Here is a 22,264-nt window from a genome sequence, read left to right as displayed (position 1 = left end):
GCCCTTTTAGGAGATCCACACTAACAGAATCCATATATGGTCCTACCGACAGCTGCTATAAGCCAACCCTGGCGATAAGGTCTGAGTCGAAGAAATGCTTCTTTCCTGGCAAGAATTGCCCCTTTATACTGTAGGGCTCGTTTGTGTATTGTATGACATCACGCCACATCATCGGCTGAGGACTGTGTGATGTCATCATATCTCCATATATGGAGACATAAGTTGCTCATGCCCAAATATGGGCTGGTGAGGTCAGACTTAGTGTGATGCGTAGGTTATGTCCATATATGGAGATTCAACTTCAATGAGTAACCATGGCAAACTGTCAACTGCCCGTATGTCTTGAACGCAATTGAGAGCCTTCGTTACACACCTAAAAACCAGTACTTGGGATTTGTTGATGTAAATGTTCACATAGAGTGTAATAATTGGTAAAACAAACTTTTGGCCTATTTGTGGAGATAAGCGACCAACGGTCGCTTATCTCCCGATTAGGGAGTCTTACTGGTAAAACAAACTTTTGGCCTATTTGTGGAGATAAGCGACCAACGGTCGCTTATTGCGACCGTCAGGGAGCAGTTTACTACCAAAACCTCCACCGGCCGTCCGTCTGTCGGTCACACGTCACACTTTTCCCCAACTCATAGATACGATGACATCACAGAGTCCACAGCTGATGATGTGGCGACATCACAGAGTCCACAGCTGATGATGTGGCGTGATGTCATACAATACACAAACAAGCCCTATATAAAGGGGCAATTCTCACCAGGGAAGAGAGCATTCCTCGACTCAGACCTTATCGCCAGGATCAACTAAGCTTATAGCTTATCATCACATCCAACCATCTTAAGATACTCAGCTAGTGGGGAATGCTCTCTTCCCTGGTGAGAATTGCCCCTTTATATAGGGCTTGTTTGTGTATTGTATGACATCACGCCACATCATCAGCTGTGGACTCTGTGATGTCATCGTATCTCCATATATGGCCATCTCCGTATATGGAGATATAAGTCGTCCATGCCCAAGTATGGGCTGGTGAGGTCAGACTTTGTGTGATGCGTAGGTTATCTCCATATATGGAGATTCAACATTCCAGGTGTAACTATGGCTGCCCGTATGACGTGAGAGGTGGAGGTTGTGGATTGGCAGGCAAGGAGTGTGTTTGCAAAGTTTGGCATGTGTATTGTATGACATCACGCCACATCATCAGCTGTGGACTCTGTGATGTCATCGTATCTCCATATATGGCCATCTCCGTATATGGAGATATAAGTCATCCATGCCCAAGTATGGGCTGGTGAGGTCAGACTTTGTGTGATGCGTAGGTTATCTCCATATATGGAGATTCAACATTCCAGGTGTAACTATGGCTGCCCGTATGACGTGAGAGGTGGAGGTTGTGATATTTGTGGAGATAAGCGACCAACGGTCGCTTATCTCCCGATTAGGGAGTCTTACTGGTATCAAAACCTCCACCGGCCGTCCGTCCGTCAGTCACACGTCACACGTCACACCTTTGCCCTGCTCATATCTCCGCATCAGTATGACATCACACTGCTGACATCAGTATGACATCACACCGTACACAAATGACCCTTATATAAGACCGGCATTATCTACCGACAGATTAGTAACAAGATGTCAAAATCGTTGAAGGTTGAATCTCCAGATATGGAGATAACCAACACATCCCTCCATATATGGAGATAACCGACGAATCTCACTAAGTCTGACCTCACAAGCCCCATATTTGGACACGATGGAGGTTTTGAAGTTATATGTTGTTCGTGTCCAAATATGGGGCTTGTGAGGTCAGACTTAGTGAGATTCGTCGGTTATCTCCATATATGGAGGGAGAACCAGCCTTTGAGCCGATGAGTTGTGTCAGAGTCGAGATCCTGCTTGCATCTAATCTGTCGGTAGATAATGCCGGTCTTATATAAGGGTCATTTGTGTACGGTGTGATGTCATACTGATGTCAGCAGTGTGATGTCATACTGATGTCAGCAGCTATGTCTCTATATATGGAGTTATATGTTGTTCGTGTCCAAATATGGGGCTTGTGAGGTCAGACTTAGTGAGATTCGTCGGTTATCTCCATATATGGAGGGATGTGTTCAAAATGAAAAGCTTAAATTTCAACATATCAACCAGCCTGAATCATAGCCACGTTAATAATGTTTGTAATAAACCAAACCGTTTGTAAATCTGTCAAGATTTCAAAGAGTAAAGAGTATTTAAGTGCGCAGATCACTCATCTTACATGCACTACCATACAGCGTGCCCGGGGGGAATGTTCCACTGATCTAAGATGGCCGCCAGTGAACGACGTCGCCAACTCCGCCTTGCGCCATCTAGCCTTTCTTATATATATATATATATATATATAGACCTATATATATATATAATCTGTAAAATGCATTTAAGAGGTTTATTAACTGTTCTATATACTGATGGTGATGACAAGATCACATTAGATGAGATCTTATTATTATATTCTTACCTTATCTTAGCTTTTCTTCTTCTTCTCATTATATTCTTATTACTTTATCTTAGTTTTTTCATATTATAATAACCTCACTACATTGCATTTAGCTTATTGTACCTGTAGAGTAGCAAGTGACAATAAAACCTTGATTCTCTTGAGAAATCAACTGAGCGAAAGGTACACAGATTGAAATGCCATGTTTCATTAAATTCCATATGGCCACACCCACCTCTATGTGCTCTATGATCTATGTGATCACATGATGCCAGTTTAAAGCTCTAGTTATGAAGGAGATACAGTCAGTGTAATATATATATATATATATATATATATATATATATATATATATATATATATATATATATATATATATATATATTATTTACAGTATATAATATAATGTCTCCAGTCAGACAGATACAGGCATGTCCATGCATGGGCATACAATAGACAAAGACATACAGACAGACAGACCAGAGGTGTAATTTGACCAATATCTAGGGTGTTGCAACAAATGAGTCTTTGGAAAATCCAGTTTTGGGTGATTTTTATTAGAGTTTCGGGTGTTTATTCCCCACACAACAGTCTAACAAGGAGCTGCAGATAGCTGTATAGTTACTATTTAGCATGCAGCAAAACACATACACACACACTACAAAAGGGATTTTACATCTTATTGGTGTTTTCTTGTTTTATATATATATATATATATATCTAGGAAGGTTAACGTTGATTCTTCTGTATGCACTGCCCTGACCACAAACAAACAATACTCCACAGGTTATGTAGCCCAATAATGCTCCAGATATACGCTAACGAGTGCACATATTGCATAACCAGCTGGTTGTTCCTGCCTTGCATCGTTCCCAATCTAGTTTGTCAATTGTGCTTTATCTCCAGTATACCGGCCCAGTTACTGGTTCCTTCCACCAACCTGACGTCATCAGGCTCTGTATAGAGACAACAGCATAAACAGTAATGGAAAAAAAAATGTGAGGAAAACCTTTTAGGCTAAAATCTGTCATGTTTAGTTGTTGGTTCATCTTTGTTTACCTAGGGTTTGGTGCTGGCTGAACCGGGGGACCTGAGAGGAAAAGAAAATGTTAAAATAAATCAGTTTGAGTGTGACAAGAGTGCATATAGAGCCTTTCTATCAGTGCAACGGGTTGGTTTGTATGCCCGTAGCCAGAATTCTCCATAGACAGACAGACAGACAGACAGACAGACAGACAGACAGACAGACAGACAGACATAAAGATGAAACTAGTAAGACACCTCAGGGTGACTTGCGACCTCAGGGTGACATGCCAATTCTTGGCCATCTGGCCAGTGATGGCCAGTGATGTATATGGGACCAGTTACTCATATATGGAGACCCCTTCAAGATGAAACTAGTAAGACACCTCAGGGTGACTTGCGACCTCAGGGTGACATGCCAATTCTTGGCCATATATCTCCATATATGGGCATAAAATGTACGTAAGTAATGCCAAGCAGGGCCTTGGTGAGTTAGGGCCTTGGTTTGATGCCTGTGGATCTCCATATATGGGCATAAGGGGGTACCCTAACATTCTCATTTTCGGCCTGGGATTTATAACATCACAAATCTCCATGTATGGGCATACAAGTTTTTTTCTTTTTTTGGGAATGACCATATATGGACTTTTTATTTTATTTTATCCTTTATTAATAATAATATGTATCCATATACATACAATATATGTTATGCCCATACATGGAGAAAAAACGTATACGTTATAATGCCAAGCAGGGCCTTGGTGAGTTAGGGCCTTGGTTTGATGCCTATGGATCTCCATATATGGGCATAAGGGGGTACCCTAACATTCAAATTTTCGGCCTGGGATTTATGAAATCAGAAATCTCCATGTATCGGCATAAAAGGTTTTTTCTTTTTCTGGGAATGACCATATATGGACTTTTATACCCTGAGAAATCTCGTAGTTCATTCTGAACCACATCACTGTGACTCACTGACATCATGTGACATCACTTCCTGTACAGCCAGACAGTCAGACACGCTACAAGGTTTTTCAGGGTATAATGCGACCTTCGGTTGCAATAATTGCGACCGAAGGTCGCATTTACCCTGAAAAACCTTGTCGCTTGTTTGACCTTCTGTCCGGCCGTCCGGCTGTACAGGAAGTGATGTCAGCGTGATGTCAGTGAGTCGTGACATCACTTCCTGTACGGGGCGGCTACACAAGACTAAGAAAGACAAAAAAAGAGAAGGATACACAAGACTAAGAAAGACAAAAAAGAGAAGAATAAAAAAGAAAAAAAGGAGGAGGAGGATAAATATACCAAAAGGAGAGAGAAGAAAGGGTGGATGAGGTACAATGTGCGGTATCCTGCTCCGATCTGATACGGGGCGGCAGGACTTAGATCACCTATGAAAGAATGTCCATCCACCTGGAGAAAATAAAACGTAACAAGGAGGTGGCAACGGGGCGGCCAGATAAAGTTATTAGGCCTGGATCCGACTTTAAGTCGACGCACAGGATTCCAGAAGTGTAGCGCTTATTCGCTCTTGTATCAAACCGGTACTCGAAACGTTCTTAGAATTTAACATATTTTCTAAAGTAAATATAGGGGCAGCTGTGTTAAGAACGTTTCGTTGTCAAGCTCAACGTTGGGCATATGGACCTATACATGGAGAAATGGAGCGAACCTGTTTGGCCTAAACATGGAGATGTGGAGAACACTATATATGGAGATAGTCCAGTCCATCATGTCATATGGGACTACCGTCATAGACAGTAGCCATTGTTAGGCCGGAGTAAATGGCTGTCTGTCTGACTGTCTGTACAGGAAGTGATGTCACATGACATACTTTTTATGCCCATATATGAGTCATTCTGTACCACATCACTATGACTCACTGACATCACGTGACATCACAAGATGTTGTTGGTTGCGATCCTGCAACCAATATTAATAATATAATAGACAAGCTACAAGATTTTCAGGGTATAAAAGTCCATATATAGCCATTCCCAAAAAAATAAAAAAAACTTTTTATGTCCATACATGGAGATTTCTGAAGTCATAAATTCCAGGGCGAAAATGCTTGGCATTATTAATGAATGTACGTTTTTTTTAATGCCCATCTCCATGTATGGGCATAGAATTTATTGTATGTATATGGATACATATTATTATTAATAAAGGATAAAATAAAAAGTCCCTATGGTCATTCCCAGAAAAAAAAAAAAAAAACGTTTATGCCCATACATGGAGATTTCTGATGTCATAAATCCCAGGCCGAAAATGAGAATGTTAGGGTACCCCCTTATGCCCATATATGGAGATCCACAGGCATCAAACCAAGGCCTTAACTCACCAAGGCCCTGCTTGGCATTACTTATGTACGTTTTATGCACATGTGGAGATTCCTATATTGTCAATATTAAGGACATTATTAAGGATATTATGTTATCAATATTAAGGACAAATATGGGCAGCGTGTTCCCGTCATCAGCTCCCACACCCTAGGTGGGGTTGGCGATAGGGCCTTTCTGTGGTTGGCCAATCACGTCACCCTGAGGTCGCAAGTCACCCTCAGGTGTCTTACTAGTATTCTGTATTTCTAACAGTGTTTGTTACCTGAACATGTTATTTCCCGCACGTTGTTTGTGAGATCAGAAGAAACCGATCCACGTATACAGTCCTCCGCTTTGGACTCAGATCCGCGACAGGTAGATATGGTGTGCCATATAGCATGGTGCTCAGAAACTCTTCTTCTAAATGTGTCAAGAGCATGGCCACAGCCCAGCTGTCTACACACTACATGTGATGCCTTCATGTCCCAGTCACTATACCGATCAAATGTTGGTCTCCACTCTTTCCTGAATTCCACCTGGAGTTCCAGCTCCAGTGCACCAGTACAGTTACTGGTTCCTCCCACCAACCTGAACTCTATACAGAGACAACAGAAAAGTGAAGAAATAATATGAAGTAATATCACGTTGATTAGTATAAAACCTTTCAGGCTACAATCAATAATGTTTAGTTGTTGTTTCAAGTTAAATTTGTTTATACAGTATGTTGTGTGGTGTGTTTGTTGAACCTGGAAAGCTGAATAAAAACGGACTAAAACAATAATGAGTGAGTGTATAGTGAACAACACGGATCCTCTCTGGTTTACAGGAGATGATGTCCTTTATTTCTCCTGCTTGCTGCTATTTATTTGACATTCACAGGGTGGGAATATGTATCAGAAGACATGAACTAATGGACTAAAGGACAGCCATGAAGTGTAGTTGTAAAAGTGTAGTTGGTGTTTTACCTGAGCAGGTGAGTCCAACAGCCTTGTCAGGGGAGCAAGTGTTTCTAGTTGAGTTTGGGGTTCTACAGTCCAAGAGAACAGACTCGTTGCCTTCACACTGGAACTCTTTGGTCCACATTGGAACGTTCACTTCTCCATAGGGTGCCCCGTGGAGGACGGCATGACTTCCCCCACCAAGCTGCCTACAGACCACCTCTGCTTCCTGCTGGCCAAAGTCACCTTCACACACTGGGGCCCACGACTGATTCAACTTCACCTCCACTCTGCCTGAAAACCTGCCTGAACTAGTCCCATTCACCAACCTCGCTGACTCTGGAGAGAGAGAGAGAGAGAGAGAGAGAGAGAGAGAGAGAGAGAGAGAGAGAGAGAGAGAGAGAGAGAGAGAGACTCATCAATACCCTCATATCTGTCCAGTTACTTCTCAAAGTGAGTGACATATTCCATTGAGTTTCTCTTGCTCATAAACTATGAAATAGACCAATGAAAACACCAAGTTTTCATTTCTAGCCCATCTGGTTGAAAAGTTATCTTCTGAGGGGCCAATATTGAGGCGGCCATATTGGATTTCCAGCAGTAAGTTGACAGGGTAGTCCATAAAGATCGTGTTTGTGGCAAATGCAAATGTGTTTGTGGCAAATGCAGCTCTCATGCAGGTCTCCAAGTCTCTAAGAAAAAGGGTGTTTTGCCCCCTGGGTATAACAGGTGGCAGAAATTAGACCCCTAAATGTGGAATACCCTGACACCTAGGGTGGCCTTTCGTCCGGATTTACGCCGGACAGTCCTCCGCCCAGCGCAGCCTCTGGTCGGACACCTAATTGTCCGGCTTTCAGAGGGATTTGGGCTACAGTGCATGTGTTTGCTTAATGGCTACATTTACACATCTCCGCAAATCTCCCGTTTAGCAGATATACAAGCTCACAGCGCGACACGGACCGCAGCAGCTTGTCGCGTGCTGTGTGTGTGTATTTCGTTTACACACAGCAAACACAAGTTGCACTACTGTTACTCACACTGAAAGCTCCGGTCGCTCCTCCCACGCTTGTGGATAAAACCGACGGCGAGTAGTTGTTAGAAAGCCTGTTGAGGCAAGGTTAAGTAGTTGTAGAGGATGAACTGCAGCTCAGATTTGCCCAAAAGACGCCGAAACGAAACGTCATTTAGCCAACATGGAGCAAGGTAAATTAGTTGATAAAGAAGCGCAGCTATTCAAGAGTATCATGCACTTTGCAGCACTGTGCGTAACGGCTTGATGTCAGCAAAGGAAAGGTAGAACGCAATGCATGCTTTGACTGACAGGCAATAACTTAATGTTCTGCAGCTATAGGTTTTCCTCTAGTCTCTAGTAACACAAGTGCAGCTGAGCAATCTAGTAGGCGCCTACCCATATGTCCACAGGTCTCCCCTTCTCTTCCCCTCTCTCTGTTTTATTATTTCTGATGCTAGTCATGTGGAATAGATTTCAAATGGGACAATTTAACTCAAGAATAATTGCAAAAAATATACAGTCTATACTGTAGGCCCATAATAAAATGAAATAAATTCAAGAAGGGTCTTTGGGTGCATAAATAAAGGAGGTTGGCTACCCAGTCTTAGTTTAAACCACTTTAAACCTATTTTACACAATATTCGTAAATAGACGATCTACAAGCTATGAGCTTGATTTATTTTATTTTATTTATTAATTTTTTATCAAAAAGTGTACACATTTGGAATAATATCTGGGTCCCTAGCTGGCACAAAATATTTTGAGAAGGGGGTCCGCGACTACATATCAATTTGGGGGACCCATACAGCGCGCCCCGGAAAAGTGTCCTCCTTTCTGAGGTCTTGCTGGTGGCCACCCTACTGACGCCACCATCCAAGGATCTGAAACACTGTTTTTTTTAAATTGGTACAACATTTATTTTTTTAAATGGGTCATCGTACTTTTGTCCATCTCTTTTGTTTGTATTTGTTGATGACATGTTTTATTGTGTTAATTTATGTATGCCATGTTTATGAATTGAATACATAGGACCACAGTAGCTCAGAGTTAGAGCGGCCGCTTGGGAAACCCAGAGTTAAAGTATTTGCACACTGCTGCGTTTTTTTTCTGCTGAATATCGGAGCGAATATCGGAGCATGTAAAAAATAAAAAAAAACACCCAGCCACAACTGCTTGCGGAGACACTAGGCTATTTAAGCTTAGTACGGCGACGGCAGATCAACCTGCTGCCGTAGCAGCCGTCTGTACTACGCCAGAAGGTCCCTTTCCACGTTGGGCCTACAACGCCTGCTGTATATGTACGCGTCGCCATGGGAACCAAAGCGTTCAGTGAAAGAGGTGGGACCCCGTCGCCGACGACTCTTTGCTGAAGAGCTTGGACCGCAACGGCGATTGCATCATAGCAGTCGTAGTCCCGCCTCACGTTGCCGTAGTAGAAACGTGCCCCTTAAATTCCCCAACGTCTGTCTGACAGATCTATGCGGATAGATTGATTGAAGATAGATAGATAGATAGATAGATAGATAGATAGATAGATAGATAGATAGATAGATAGATAGATGAAGTAAATAGATAGATGGATGAAGTAAGAGTCTGTGTAGATTTATGTCATTGTTGAAGTCAATGTTTGTTACCTGAACAGTTCACCTTGGTGGATTGATACACCCGATAACCCCGAATATCCTCAAGTCTTTCTGCTGTAACAGCAGTGCCACAGTCCAGCAGTCGGCACACTTCATGTGCTGCCTTTATACTAAAGTGACGATAAGTATCCCGAACTGTAACCCACTCTCCATCTTCTTTCTTCTCCAATATACCGTTACAATTATTGGTTCCTCCCACCAACCTGAAATCTGCCGTATAGACATGAACATTTTGTTGAGTAGAGATTGACATTCCTGCAGATTTAAACCACAGTTTGGTGATAAGACACTTGGGCATAGATGCCTGTCATTGTTTCTTACCTAAACAGGTCAACTCAACTCCTGGTTTGCTCCAGAACCATATCCCAGAGGCAGCAGAGCCACAGTCCAGCTGTCTACACAGTTGGTTTTCCAGCATCAGATTCCATATGTGATCATTCTTCCGCACAATTCTCCACCCTTCGTTGAGTCTCTCGTACAGATGACCAACACAGTTACTTTCTGCTCCCACCAACCTGTAATCTGGACAAAGACAACACTGGTATAAATAAAAAATGAATATTGTCGGCGCTCGGGTGGCCAGTGGTGATCCACCACTGCAGAGTCTTTGATCCAACAGACATTCATGGAAACGGATGATCGATCGGGGGTGGAAATATACTTAAAGGAGGACTTCACCACTTTTCAACCTATCTTCATATAATTGGTCCTCACTAAAAAATAGCTTTTTTTTCTTTTTTTTTTCTTTTTTTTTGAGGAGGGCTGTGGGCAGGTCAGAAACCCATCGTCTTGTGACATCATCGATTGGGAATCCAAGCTAATAGAAACGGCTGGCTTTCTATTCCTGAAAAGTTGCAATGTTAAAGTGGAAGCCATTGTTCTTGCGATAATAAAAATCTAAATATTTTTTTCAAAAATATTGATTAATTTTTTTGGCGGGGAAATGATGATGTCACAAGACGATGGATTCTGAACTTCCCACAGCTCTCCTAGGAGACTTGGACAGAGTAGAAAAAAATTGCGCTATTTTATTATAAACATTAGTGAGGACCTATTATATGAAGATAGGTTGAAAAGTGGTGAAGTCCTCCTTTAAAATAAGGAAAAACAATGGCTGACAGAGAGGGCTATGTTTAAATTAGTGCAGCAGTTAACCAAAACAATCGTTCAGTTAGTAATACAAAGGCATTCCAAAAAGAACTGGATATGGAGGCATCATGAATTTTCAACATGGCGCCCATGGCAGCCATTTTTCTAAATGGCCGCCAGCAACAACTGTTTTCTTATGATTAATGGATATAATATAATATTTTAGACATATTTACCATACATACAGTAGTACTTGGTAAATGTCTATGGATAATTGAAAAGTTGTCATTGAATATTCAAGATGGCTGCCATTTTTCAAGATGGCAGCCGTCACTTGTATGACTGTCTGATATGGGTGATCTCGGTGTCAAATCAGTCATTTTTTATGATGCAGAGTTCAAATTTGGAACTTTGGAATTGGCCAGAAGCTTCCTTCCATCTCATTGTATACTGTGCAGTATATTATCACTGTTTCCTTCAAGATGGCAGCCATATGGCCAAAATCAAAGAACATATAGCTATTACTTTGTATTAGAATTACATTTTGATCCAATAAACTTAACAATCCCTATATCAGCAACAACTGAACCATTCTAAATATTCTTGCAGTGAATGCGTTAAAATAACTACAGAGGGACAATCAACACAGGGATTGGCTGGAACTTAACAGGACACAGGTGAACTACATTTGCAATTATAAGACAGGCAAACAACTACACAAAGGCAGGAAAGACAAAACCATGTTGTCATAATAAGGTACAGAAACACAAAATACACTTTCAGAATAATATACAAAAACACAGAACCTGAACATTAAGAAACCAAACCTAAAGTGTAGTTGGTGTTTTACCTGAGCAGGTGAGTCCAACAGCCTTGTCAGGTGAGCAGGTGTTTCTAGGTGAGTTTGAGGTTCTACAGTCCAGGAGAACAAACTCTTTGCCTTCACACAGGAACTCTTTGTTCCACATTGGGACATGTGGACCATTCACTTCTCCATATGGCGCCCCCTGGAGGACTTTAGGAACCCCACAGCCAAGCTGCCTACAGACCACCTCTGCATCCTGCTGGTCAAAGTCACCTTCACATAGTGAGACCCACGACTGATTAGACTTGACCTCCACTCTGCCTGAACACCAACTAGTCCCATCCACCAACCTCACTGACTCTGGAGAGAGAGAGAGAGAGAGAGAGAGAGAGAGAGAGAGAGAGAGAGAGAGAGAGAGAGAGAGAGAGAGAGAGAGAGAGAGAGAGAGAGAGATGAAGTACACTATAGATTTGTTTTAAATGATTTAGCCAATTCTTTTCTAGACACCTTTTCTCCCCAATGTAATCGTTGTGCCAATGAATTCCTTCCCACATACATTTCATTTCTCATGTGTTGTCACTGCTGTAGTAGGCCTATTCTATTGAGTCACCTGCCAGTGAGGAGCCCCCACCGGGAGGACGTAGGGCCTTCGTCCTACTCCTCCCACCCGACAATCCCCGCTGACAGGCGCGGCCCCAGCTCATATCTCCCAACCCGCCCGGCTTCTCTCCCCGAACATGGGCCAATTGTGTGTAGACGCCCAACAAAGCCAGATGCTCCACGGTGGATTCGGACCCACAACCTCGGTGGCGGTGGGCAGGGACTGTACCACTGCGCCAACCGAGTGCAACTGCATAGATGTCATTGTTTCTGAGCGGTGGTAAACCGCTCCTATACGTGGCTGTGCGTGTGTCTGTAGCCTTTTTCATCAGCGTTTTGCCATAGCAATGTGTTTTCCTCAGCGTTTGGCCATAGCAATATGGGTGTGTGTGTAGCCATATTACATCATATTACATCACCAATTATCTGTAAGCCACTATCTGTAGCCACTTTTCCTCAGCGTTTTGCCATAGCAATGTGTTTTCCTCAGTGTTATGCCATAGCAACGTCTTTTCCTCAGCGTTTTGCCATAGCAATGTGTTTTCCTCAGCGTTTTGCCATAGCAATATGTGTGTGTGTGTGTGTGTGTGTGTGTGTGTGTGTGTGTGTGTGTGTGTGTGTGTGTGTGTGTGTAGCCATATTACATCATATTACATCACCAATTATCTGTAGCCACTATCTGTAGCCACCATTCCTCAGCCTTTTGCCATAGCAATGTGTTTTCCTCAGCGTTATGCCATATAGCAATATGTGTGTGTGTGTGTGTGTGTGTGTGTGTGTGTGTAGCCATATTACATCACGAATTACATCCTAGACCTATATCCTAGTCTTTTTCCTCAGCGTTTTGCCATAGCAATGTGCGTGTGTGTAGCCTGTATTACATCACCAATTACCAATTGAAGACGTTATGCAAGCACGACCACCGCTCACTTCACATTGGGTGTGATTTCTTTTTTTTTTTACCTGAACAGATAATCTGCAATTGGGTGTTCCACAGTTTTGTTGAAACAGCTGATCCGCAGTCCAACTGTCGACACACTTCATCTGCTGTCCTCTGCTCAAAGTGCTCAAAGTGATAATACTCATCAGTCAATGGTCCCCACACTCCACTGTGTTTTGTCTCCAGTACACCGGTACAGTCACTGGCTCCTCCCACCAACCTGACATCTGTAGTGTGGACATGAGCATTTCGTTGAGTAGTGACTGGCCTCCTGAAGATTTGAACCGCAGTTTGGTGGACACTGTTTATATGTGTGTCAATGTGAAGTCATTGTTACCTGAACACGTCACCTCCACGTCACGATAACCCTTCTGGAACCAGAACCCAAAGAAATCACCCTTTCCTGTTAAGCCACAGTCCAGCTGTCTACACACTTGATGGGTTTCCATCACCTTCCATATATCATCATTATGCACTTCTCTCCACTCTCCATCAGGTTTCTCCTCTAGTTTACCCTGACAATGACTGGTTCCTCCCACCAACCTGACCCCTATACAGATTACAACAGAATAGACAGTTGAAAATAATATGACTTTGATTAGAAGAGAGGTTTTAGTTGTGAAAGTGTAGTTGGTGTTTTACCTGAGCAGGTGAGTCCAACAGCCTTGTCGGGTGAGCAGGTGTTTCTAGTTGAGTCTGAGGTTCTACAGTCCAGGAGAACAGACTCGTTGCCTTCACACTGGAACTCTTTGTTCCACATTGGAACACTGGCTTCTCCATAGAGCGCCCCCAGGAGGATTGGATGAGTTCCACAGCCAAGCTGCCTACAGATCACCTCTGCATCCTGCTGGTCAAAGTCACCTTCACACACTGAGACCCACGACTGATTAGACTTCACCTCCACTCTTCCTGAACAAGAACCAGTCCCGTTCACCAACTTCACTGACTCTGAAGAGAGAGAAAGAGAGAGAGAGAGAGAGAGAGAGAGAAAGAGAGAGAGGGAGATAGAGAGAGAGAGAGAGTTTGCAAAATAATTTAAATGTAATTTTCTAGATAGATAGTGTAAAAGATGGAAGGAGTCCTCTTTAAACGAATAATGAACGTGGCTTTATTAAACAAGTTGCAGGTACAAACGTGTCTGTGTTTCTCTCTGTGTCTATCTATCACATGACGATACATACATGTACTACCGGCTGTGTCTGCTTGGCGCCTGTCAGCTACCGTAATACCTGGACTAATGTCACAGGCGCATTGATACAAACTGAGCTGCGCTGAGCTACCGTATATGACAGATAGATTTACCTTTATTGATCCCACAGAGGGAAATCTGTCGTCAAGAGGCAGTAGCAGCACGAGTTACAGAAAAGCAATTGTTGAAGTCGTTGTTTGTTACCTGAGCAGATCACCTCCACGATGGTCCACCATTTCCCTTCGACCGGAATGGTTTTTGCTGAAACAGCAGTGCCACAGTCCAGCTGTCGACACAATTCATGTGCCGCTTTCAGCTTATATACAACCTTCTTCTTATCCTCAACTGTCTCCCACTCTCCCCATTTTTTCTCCTGCAGTTTGCCATTACAGTGATTGGTTCCTCCCGCCAACCTGAAATTGAAATCTGTACAGAGACGACCAAATAAACAGTGTGTGTGTGAGAGAGAGAGAGAGAGAGAGAGAGAGAGAGAGAGAGAGAGAGAGAGAGAGAGAGAGAGAGGGAGGAGAGAACATATTACTTTGATCAGAAGAAACCCTTTTAGGCTACAATGTATAATTTCTTGATGGTTCATCTTTGTTTACCTGGTGTTGGTTGAACCTGGAGAGCTGAAGAGAAAGAAAATATTCAATATATAAGATTGCGACAGCCGACAGTATACATGGGTGGGGAGACATTGAGGAGAGATTATTGAATCTACCGTGGTTAAAATTGAGTTTGAAGTTACAATGAGTTTGTTAGGAAGAGGGTGTGTCTGATCAAAAGAATATCAAATATCTAAATACTGAATCAAGCAACTTCGGGGGTGTTCACACAAGTCTGATTAGACGATAAAATGACCAAACGTTTTTTGAAAGGGAAATAAGCCTTTAATCGAGCGGACCGGAGTTGCTCTGTACTTGGTGTACCAAATCTCTTTCCGGCCATGTGAGGTGACATTATTACCGGTATGTCTCTTCTGCAGACTGGTATTGCCCCAAGCACATCCGCCAGGCTATCACTTTGGCGTATGTTCTACCCAGAATATGGATGCTGAGGGTTCAAGTCGTTGAACGTCAATATTGTACTTTTATTTTTGATCTGTCCTATTGGAAATCCTCTCACGTTTTCCTCGTGACATACTGTAACTCTAATAGGGCCTTGGTTTTCAACCATGATTATTTTGTAATAAAAATGTAATAACTAATATAAATAATATTAATAAATGAAAAAAATACTGTTACTGCAGCAAAAGTAATCAACAAACTGTACAATAAAAACTGGTCAACCATTGGCCAGATTGTCAAATGATGAGTGAGAATGAAAGAAGCAAACATTGTGAAAATAGCTGATCAACTAGCTCACAACTAAATGTAATGCCTCAACTCCTACAATTCCAAGTGCTTGTCGGGATGGGAGTCCCCAGTTCAAATGTTTATTTTGGGGGATCGTGGCTTGAAAAGGTTGAGAACCACTGTCCTAGGGGGAAAGATTTACACATCTACATAGCGTAATATGCAATAAATGTAATCTTTCATAAATAGAAGATTGAAGTGGTTGAAATGACTGTGACACTGTCCCGGACCCCACTTTGAGAACGACACTATGTTGACAGAAGGCCTATACTCAGCAAATAACAAACAGAACTGAACAAATATAAGGCAACTTCAGCCCTGGTGAAGAGCACACTATGTTTGTGGACCTCAAACCCTTGAATGAACTTATGTTCATGTATGTACCCCCCATTTATGTTTGTATAAGGTTTAAAAAAGCTGAGGACACACTGGAACCAGCTCCGGATCCCCTGAGGACACACTGGAACCCGCTCCGGGACCCCTGGGGGTCCCCGGACCCCACTTTGAGAAACACTGCACTATGTGACACATTACTCAAGTACAATTTTAGATACTTTACTCAAGTCATTCCATGTTTTTTCTTTTTTTCCCCCTTTTTTTCACAGTTTTGTTTATTTGAGGTTCAGGGCATACTACTACTACTCCACTACACATTAAAGAGGCAAATTTATTTGTTTCAATCTGCTACAATGATTTGATTACACTTTACTTTGTAGATTCAGATATATTAAGCAATTAATCCCATATGTTGTGCTTTGACTAATTCAAACATAGCAGATCGACAAGCTCAGAAACGCATTTGTTACATGTAGTTACATGTCGTGAGCTTTTTACATCTGCTATTTTCATCTGCTAAAGGGGAACGCACACCGGACACGGGCGGCTGGGCAGCGGCGCGTCTCAGTATTGACGGCGGCGCATCCCATTTCCCCCGGTGGGGAGAACATTTTCTCCGCGAGGCAATGCTGGAAAATTAGAACAGCTGCGTATCGACGCGGCAGGTCTGCCGCTGCCAGTGTGGGTTAGTTCATTGAAAATTTAGAAAATGTGAACACTTGTAGTCTTGGTACCATGCAAGTGTATTCAGATGCCAACATGTTTGTACTTAAAGGCATAGTACATACATGTTTAGACGATAACTGTCCCTGTCTACCACCAAGTGGTGGTAAACAGTTTATTCCCGGACACAGCCCGTCACCTGTCCCCCAAGGCTCCATCCTCGGCCCCACCCTTTTTCACAATATACATGCTCCCCCTTGGTCGTGTCATCAGCCGGCATGGGATTTCATTCCACTGCTATGCTGAAGACACCCAACTGTATTTCAGGACTGTCCCACTCCCCTCTGCTCCCCTGTCGTCCCATCAGCATCCACACTTACCACCTGCCTTGAGGAGATAAAGGTGTGGATGGCTCACAATTTCCTGCAATCAAACAGTTCCAAAACAGAAGCCATTCTGATCGGCACCCCAAATCAGGTCAAATCATCCACAATAACCAGCATCACATTTTCCGGCCAGAACCTCCCCCTCTCACCAGTTATCACCAACCTGGGTGTAAAAATTGACCACCAGCTGACCTTTGAACCCCACATTAAACACCTCGTCAAAACGTCATTTTTCCACCTCAAAAACATAGCCAGACTCCGTCCCACACTCACCCTTCCAGATGCCGAAAAACGTGTCCACCTCTTTATCTCCTCAAGGCTATACTACTGTTAACACACTTCTCATCAGGGTTTCCCTGGCAAGAGCATCCAGAGGCTCCAGTACATCCAGAACAGTGCTGCCAGGGTCCTGATGAGAGTGCGGAAATATGACCATATCACACCCATACTTCATTCCCTACACTGGCTCCCCGTCTCCTCCAGGATAGAATACAAGGTCTGCCTCCTCACCCACCAGTGCAGGGGTTTTCAAAGTGGGTGACGGGGCACCCTGGGGTGCCGCGAGATAATTTGATAACATTTGGAATTTAGTTGGACACTTGAAAACATATTTAGTATCATTTTAAACTTGAAGTACAAAGTTATTTTCAGTCAGTTCTAACCAAAATGGATATTATCTCAACATTTTCCTCGCAACATAATCACCAAAATATTGTCACTGTCAGGCAGAAACCTTGTATCTCCAAGTTTCAAATGTGTACGTCTTTTGGTAAAGTAAAGCAAAGCCCTGCTTCATCATACAAGACCGTCGCACAAAACTAGTGAAAACAGCCGATCTACAAGCACACAACGCCTCGCATCAGTACATTTTTTAGATGATAAATACAAAACTAACGGTTTTGGACATACAAGGTTTCCACCCGACAACGACGATATGCTATAAATATAAGGTGCTGGGAGTGAAAATTATAATGTAGGGGTGCCTCGGATTAAAACAATATTTATGGGGTGCCCTGAGACAAAAAAAATTGGGAACTCCTGCACCAGTGCATCTACGGCAACGCTCCTTCATACCTCAAAGAACTCATTGAACCCCCAACCTCCACAGGCTCCACACGCTCCCTCCACTCCGGAAATAAGAACTCACTCAAGGAAAACTTTACCAACCTACGCACTATGGGGGACCGGGCTTTTTGCTCAGCTGCTCCTCTGCTGTGGAATGCCCTCCCTGAACACCTGAGAGCACCACAGTCAGTGGACGCCTTCAAAAGGGAACTAAAGACCTTTCTTTTTAATAAGGCATTTGCCTAGAAGGACCTTTTGGATGCCCTTGGTGCTTTTTAACCCTCTTGGTGATCACAATGTGCTTTTAAATTTTACCTGAGCTGTGTATAATAGGTCTGCACTGTTCCTAATTTTCTGATTTAACCGTTTTCTACCATTTTAGTCGTTTTTATTAATCTTTTGTTGGCTTTGCTTTGGCTTCATTTATTTGCCATTTGAATGCAGCACTTTGAGATTTGTTTCAAATATAAAGTGTGTTACAAACCAGTAAGACTCCCTAATCGGGAGATAAGCGACCGTAGGTGGCTTATCTCCACAAATAGGGCAAAGATTTGTTTTTCCAAAATCTTCCTGATCCATGTTGATGACATGAGTGTAGACATGCTGTGTAGTGATATTCGTGATTTTAGGGCAAAAACTGTAGGAGCAGTGTCCAAAAATGTGTTTTAAAAATCAGCCTGAAGGTGGCGCTAGAATAGGGCCATGTGAGAAATGAGGGGTGGGGTCTCCGCGTTGCCTTGGCGGACGAATAGGTACCGGCCCCGGCTCTCCCGGACGCTCCTAGGCCGAGTTAGGGCATTTTATGTGCGCTGCAGTGGCAGGGGGTCCTCCACTGGGGGCGCCACCACTTTTGCATCCGTTCTGGAGCACCAGGAGTCGGTGGTCCCCGGGAATTCCCCGTGAGCAGCCCCGTTGGGGTGGTCATTTGGTCATTTTTGCACATTTGGTCATTTTTTACATCTGGGGGTCCCCCAGGGACTCCGGGGGTCCTTGGAGGTTGTAGTTTGGCAGGCAAGGAGTGTGTGTGTAAAATCTGGCATGGATCGGGTCAACGGGTGCGGAGATATAAGCAGGGAAAAAGTGTGACGTGTGACGTGTGAGCACATTTGGTCATTTTTTACATCTGGGGGTCCCCCAGGGACCTGGGGGTCCCTGGGGCTCCGGGGGTCCTTGGAGGTTGTAGTTTGGCAGTCAAGGAGTGTGTGTGCAAAATTTGGCATGGATGGGGGCAACGGTTGTGGAGATATGAGCAGGGCAAAAGTGTGACGGACTCACTGACTCACTCACTCACTCACTCACAGACAGCCGGTGGAGGTTTTGGTAGTAAATGCGACCTACGGTCGCAATAAAATGTATTATTATTTACCAGTAAGACTCCCTAATCGGGAGATAAGCGACCGTAGGTGGTTTATCTCCACAAATAGGGCAAAAATTTGTTTTTCCAAAATCTTCCTGATCCATGTTGATGACATGAGTGTAGACATGCTGTGTAGTGATATTCGTGATTTTAGGGCAAAAACTGTAGGAGCAGTGTCCAAAAATGTGTTTTAAAAATCGGCCTGAAGGTGGCGCTAGAATAGGGCCATGTGAGAAATGAGGGGTGGGGTCTCCGTGTTGCCTTGGCGGACGAATAGGTACCGGCCCCGGCTCTCCCGGACGCTCCTAGCCAGAGTTACGGCATTTTATGTGCGCTGCAGTGGCAGGGGGTCCTCCACTGGGGGCGCCACCACTTTTGCATCCGTTCTGGAGCACCAGGAGTCAGTGGTCCCCGGGAATTCCCCGCGAGCAGCCCCGTTGGGGTGGTCATTTGGTCATTTTTGCACATTTGGTCATTTTTTACATCTGGGGGTCCCCCAGGGACCTGGGGGTCCCTGGGGCTCCGGGGGTCCTTGGAGGTTGTAGTTTGGCAGGCAAGGAGTGTGTGTGGAATGAAGAAAGTTGCCAGCACTCAAGGAATCTCCTTTTTTATCAAGTTTTATTTACCTCATACAGGCTCACAACACACGGACGCGTACAGGCCTTCCTCAGCGTGAGTGTGTGTGTAAAATCTGGCATGGATCGGGTCAACGGGTGCGGAGATATAAGCAGGGAAAAAGTGTGACGTGTGAGCACATTTGGTCATTTTTTACATCGGCTCCAGAAAACGCCCACAAAACTGATGAAAAGTGAATGATCATCACTTTTCATCAGTTTTGTGGGCGTTTTCTGGGGCCAAGGAATGTTTTTTGTGCAAAACAAATGCTTGCAATGGATTCAGCATCATGACAAACCCCTAGTTAGACCCCTCACATCCTACTTAAAGCAGATTTTTTTTCTGGGTATTTTCCTCCTGTATAGAAAGTCGATGGGAGCCCAACTTATGTTCCATCATTTCACTATGTTCCACCACTTGGATTTCTTAGGACTTTTGATATGTTATTACTAACATATTTATGAAACAAAAAAAGTTGAAAGAGTTTGTGTTGCAATTTGTTCAAGGTTCAACCCTAGAATGCCTGTACTAAGTGTGTGTGCAAAATTTGGCATGGATGGGGGCAACGGTTGTAGAGATATGAGCAGGGCAAAAGTGTGACGGACTCACTGACTCACTCACTCACTCACTGACTGACAGACAGCCGGTGGAGGTTTTGGTAGTAAATGCGACCTACGGTCGCAATAAAATGTATTATTATTTATAAGTGAAAACACAGCGAGAGGACAGTGTGTTTCTGCAGGTAAACACCACCACCTGTTGCTTATAACTGATATAGAGGGACATGATTGGTAAAACATGTAGGGCTATTTATTGTTGTAGGGAAAAGTTACAAACTTTGCCTTCAACGTACTATGTTTTTGTTCATAATGTTGCTTCTTTACTGAATGGGGACAATGGATGGAAATTAGCATTCACACTAAATCCGACGTATTTACACAGCATTGCATGTTCGGTTTGCAATACGCGCGCTGTCCTGTACAAATAAACATAGGCCTAAACATATTAAACATAAAAAACTGGGTGAATAAGCTGAGTATTTGTGAAAAATAAACAATTATGATAAAACAAACACTTCTTCCACCCCTGCTCGCATGCTATTAGCAGGTTGTGAATTTGATCTACTTACAATGCACCTCCATGGTTATAGAGGAAAGGAGCAGAGAGGTCACACTCAGCCACAGTACCATCTTCATCCTGCTGTCTGCTGTGTGTTTGAAGCTCCTGTGTCTGTCTGCTGAAACTCTCACAATCACAAATTCACTAATAATTAATTGAAGTCAAGTCTCTGCTGTTTGCACAGCATATTTAGTTCAGACAGGGACGTGCTGGGCCCCTGATTCAGCCCGGGGAAAAGAGTTGGAGAGGCCCTCATTGCGTGCTATAGAGAGAGATCTCTCTCCATAGCGCTGCTGCTACTCAATGATTTGCCATTTCAGATCATGTCATGACAAGTGACAAGCCAGTGGGCCAATTATATTTCGTCGTTGTCGGGTGGAAACCTTGTATGTTCAAAACCGTTTGTTTTGTATTTATCATTTTAAAAATGATTTAAACTAGTGAAAACAGCCGATCTACAAGCACACAAAGCCTGAGGCGTTGTGTGCTTGTAGATCTGCTTGTAGATGCTTGTAGATCTTTTGTGCGACGGCCTTGTATGATGAAGCACTGAAGCAGGGCTTCGCTTTGCGAAAAAATCTACAAATTTGAAACTTGGAGATACGAGGTTTCTGCTCGACAGTGACGATTTACTTTGTTGGCCACCCAGCCCCCAAAATGGAACGAAAGCAGACAGCCTGGACCGGCCGGGAATGAACCGGCCGTTCGGGAGTTGTCCCGCTTTTCCCAATGGCCAGCACGTCCCTGAGTTCAGAGTCCACATAGAGTACATGTACTCTAAACCAAATAGTTTGGGGATTACGGATGAAAATAAGCTTCTAGCTAAATCCAGAATTGACTTCAATTGACTGAATATCTTAGAAGGTTCATTTAGTTCAGGCAGTTAAAAACACGCCAAATGGATGTGATGCAAAAAGCCAAGGCCATGTGTCCATGTTAAGGTGAGTGAGGACAACTACCGTAAAAACCCCCAGGACAAGGATCCACTCGCCCTAGACTCTTCCCCCTCCTGGCCTGGGATGGTGTGAGGCCGGTAGCTGCCCTCGTCGCCCTGGGGCACCGTCTCCTCGGAGTCTGATTGTTGTGAATGCAGCCCAAAGCTGGTGGTAAACTCCATCTAATCTAAGGCTAAATACCTGTTTTCTGCCTATTACTTCTTTCCATTAAGATGTATGTGTTTGTTATACTGTTGACATTAAGGCTTGTCCTGTTGTCCAGTAAAAAACCCTTCTGGACAAGTTCATTAAAGGTACAGTTCACCCCATTTTGATGTTTAATGTGTGTTTTAAGAGATTTAGTCTTAAGAGTGTACAAATGGAA

General features: G+C 43.4%; 1 protein-coding gene across 1 annotated transcript; it reads right to left on the bottom strand.

The window, feature by feature from the left end:
- Window positions 1–3,020: 3,020 nt before the first annotated feature.
- LOC308289810 (scavenger receptor cysteine-rich type 1 protein M130-like) lies at window positions 3,021–21,063 on the bottom strand. Its single transcript, XM_080731571.1, has 13 exons — window positions 20,955–21,063; window positions 14,654–14,677; window positions 14,253–14,474; window positions 13,502–13,807; window positions 13,197–13,409; window positions 12,883–13,086; window positions 11,365–11,679; window positions 9,747–9,947; window positions 9,417–9,635; window positions 6,798–7,109; window positions 6,116–6,427; window positions 3,545–3,575; window positions 3,021–3,441 (listed from the first exon to the last, which is right to left on the bottom strand). The coding sequence occupies exons 1-13, from the start codon at window positions 21,019–21,021 to the stop codon at window positions 3,435–3,437; spliced, it is 2,433 nt and encodes an 810-aa protein (XP_080587697.1). The 5' UTR covers window positions 21,022–21,063; the 3' UTR covers window positions 3,021–3,434.
- Window positions 21,064–22,264: the final 1,201 nt, after the last annotated feature.

Source organism: Nannobrachium achirus (genome assembly GCF_963921795.1).
Source record: "Nannobrachium achirus genome assembly, chromosome: 8".
In the NCBI taxonomy this organism is placed as follows: Eukaryota; Metazoa; Chordata; class Actinopteri; order Myctophiformes; family Myctophidae; genus Nannobrachium; species Nannobrachium achirus.
This window is presented reverse-complemented; position numbering and strand designations above follow the sequence as displayed.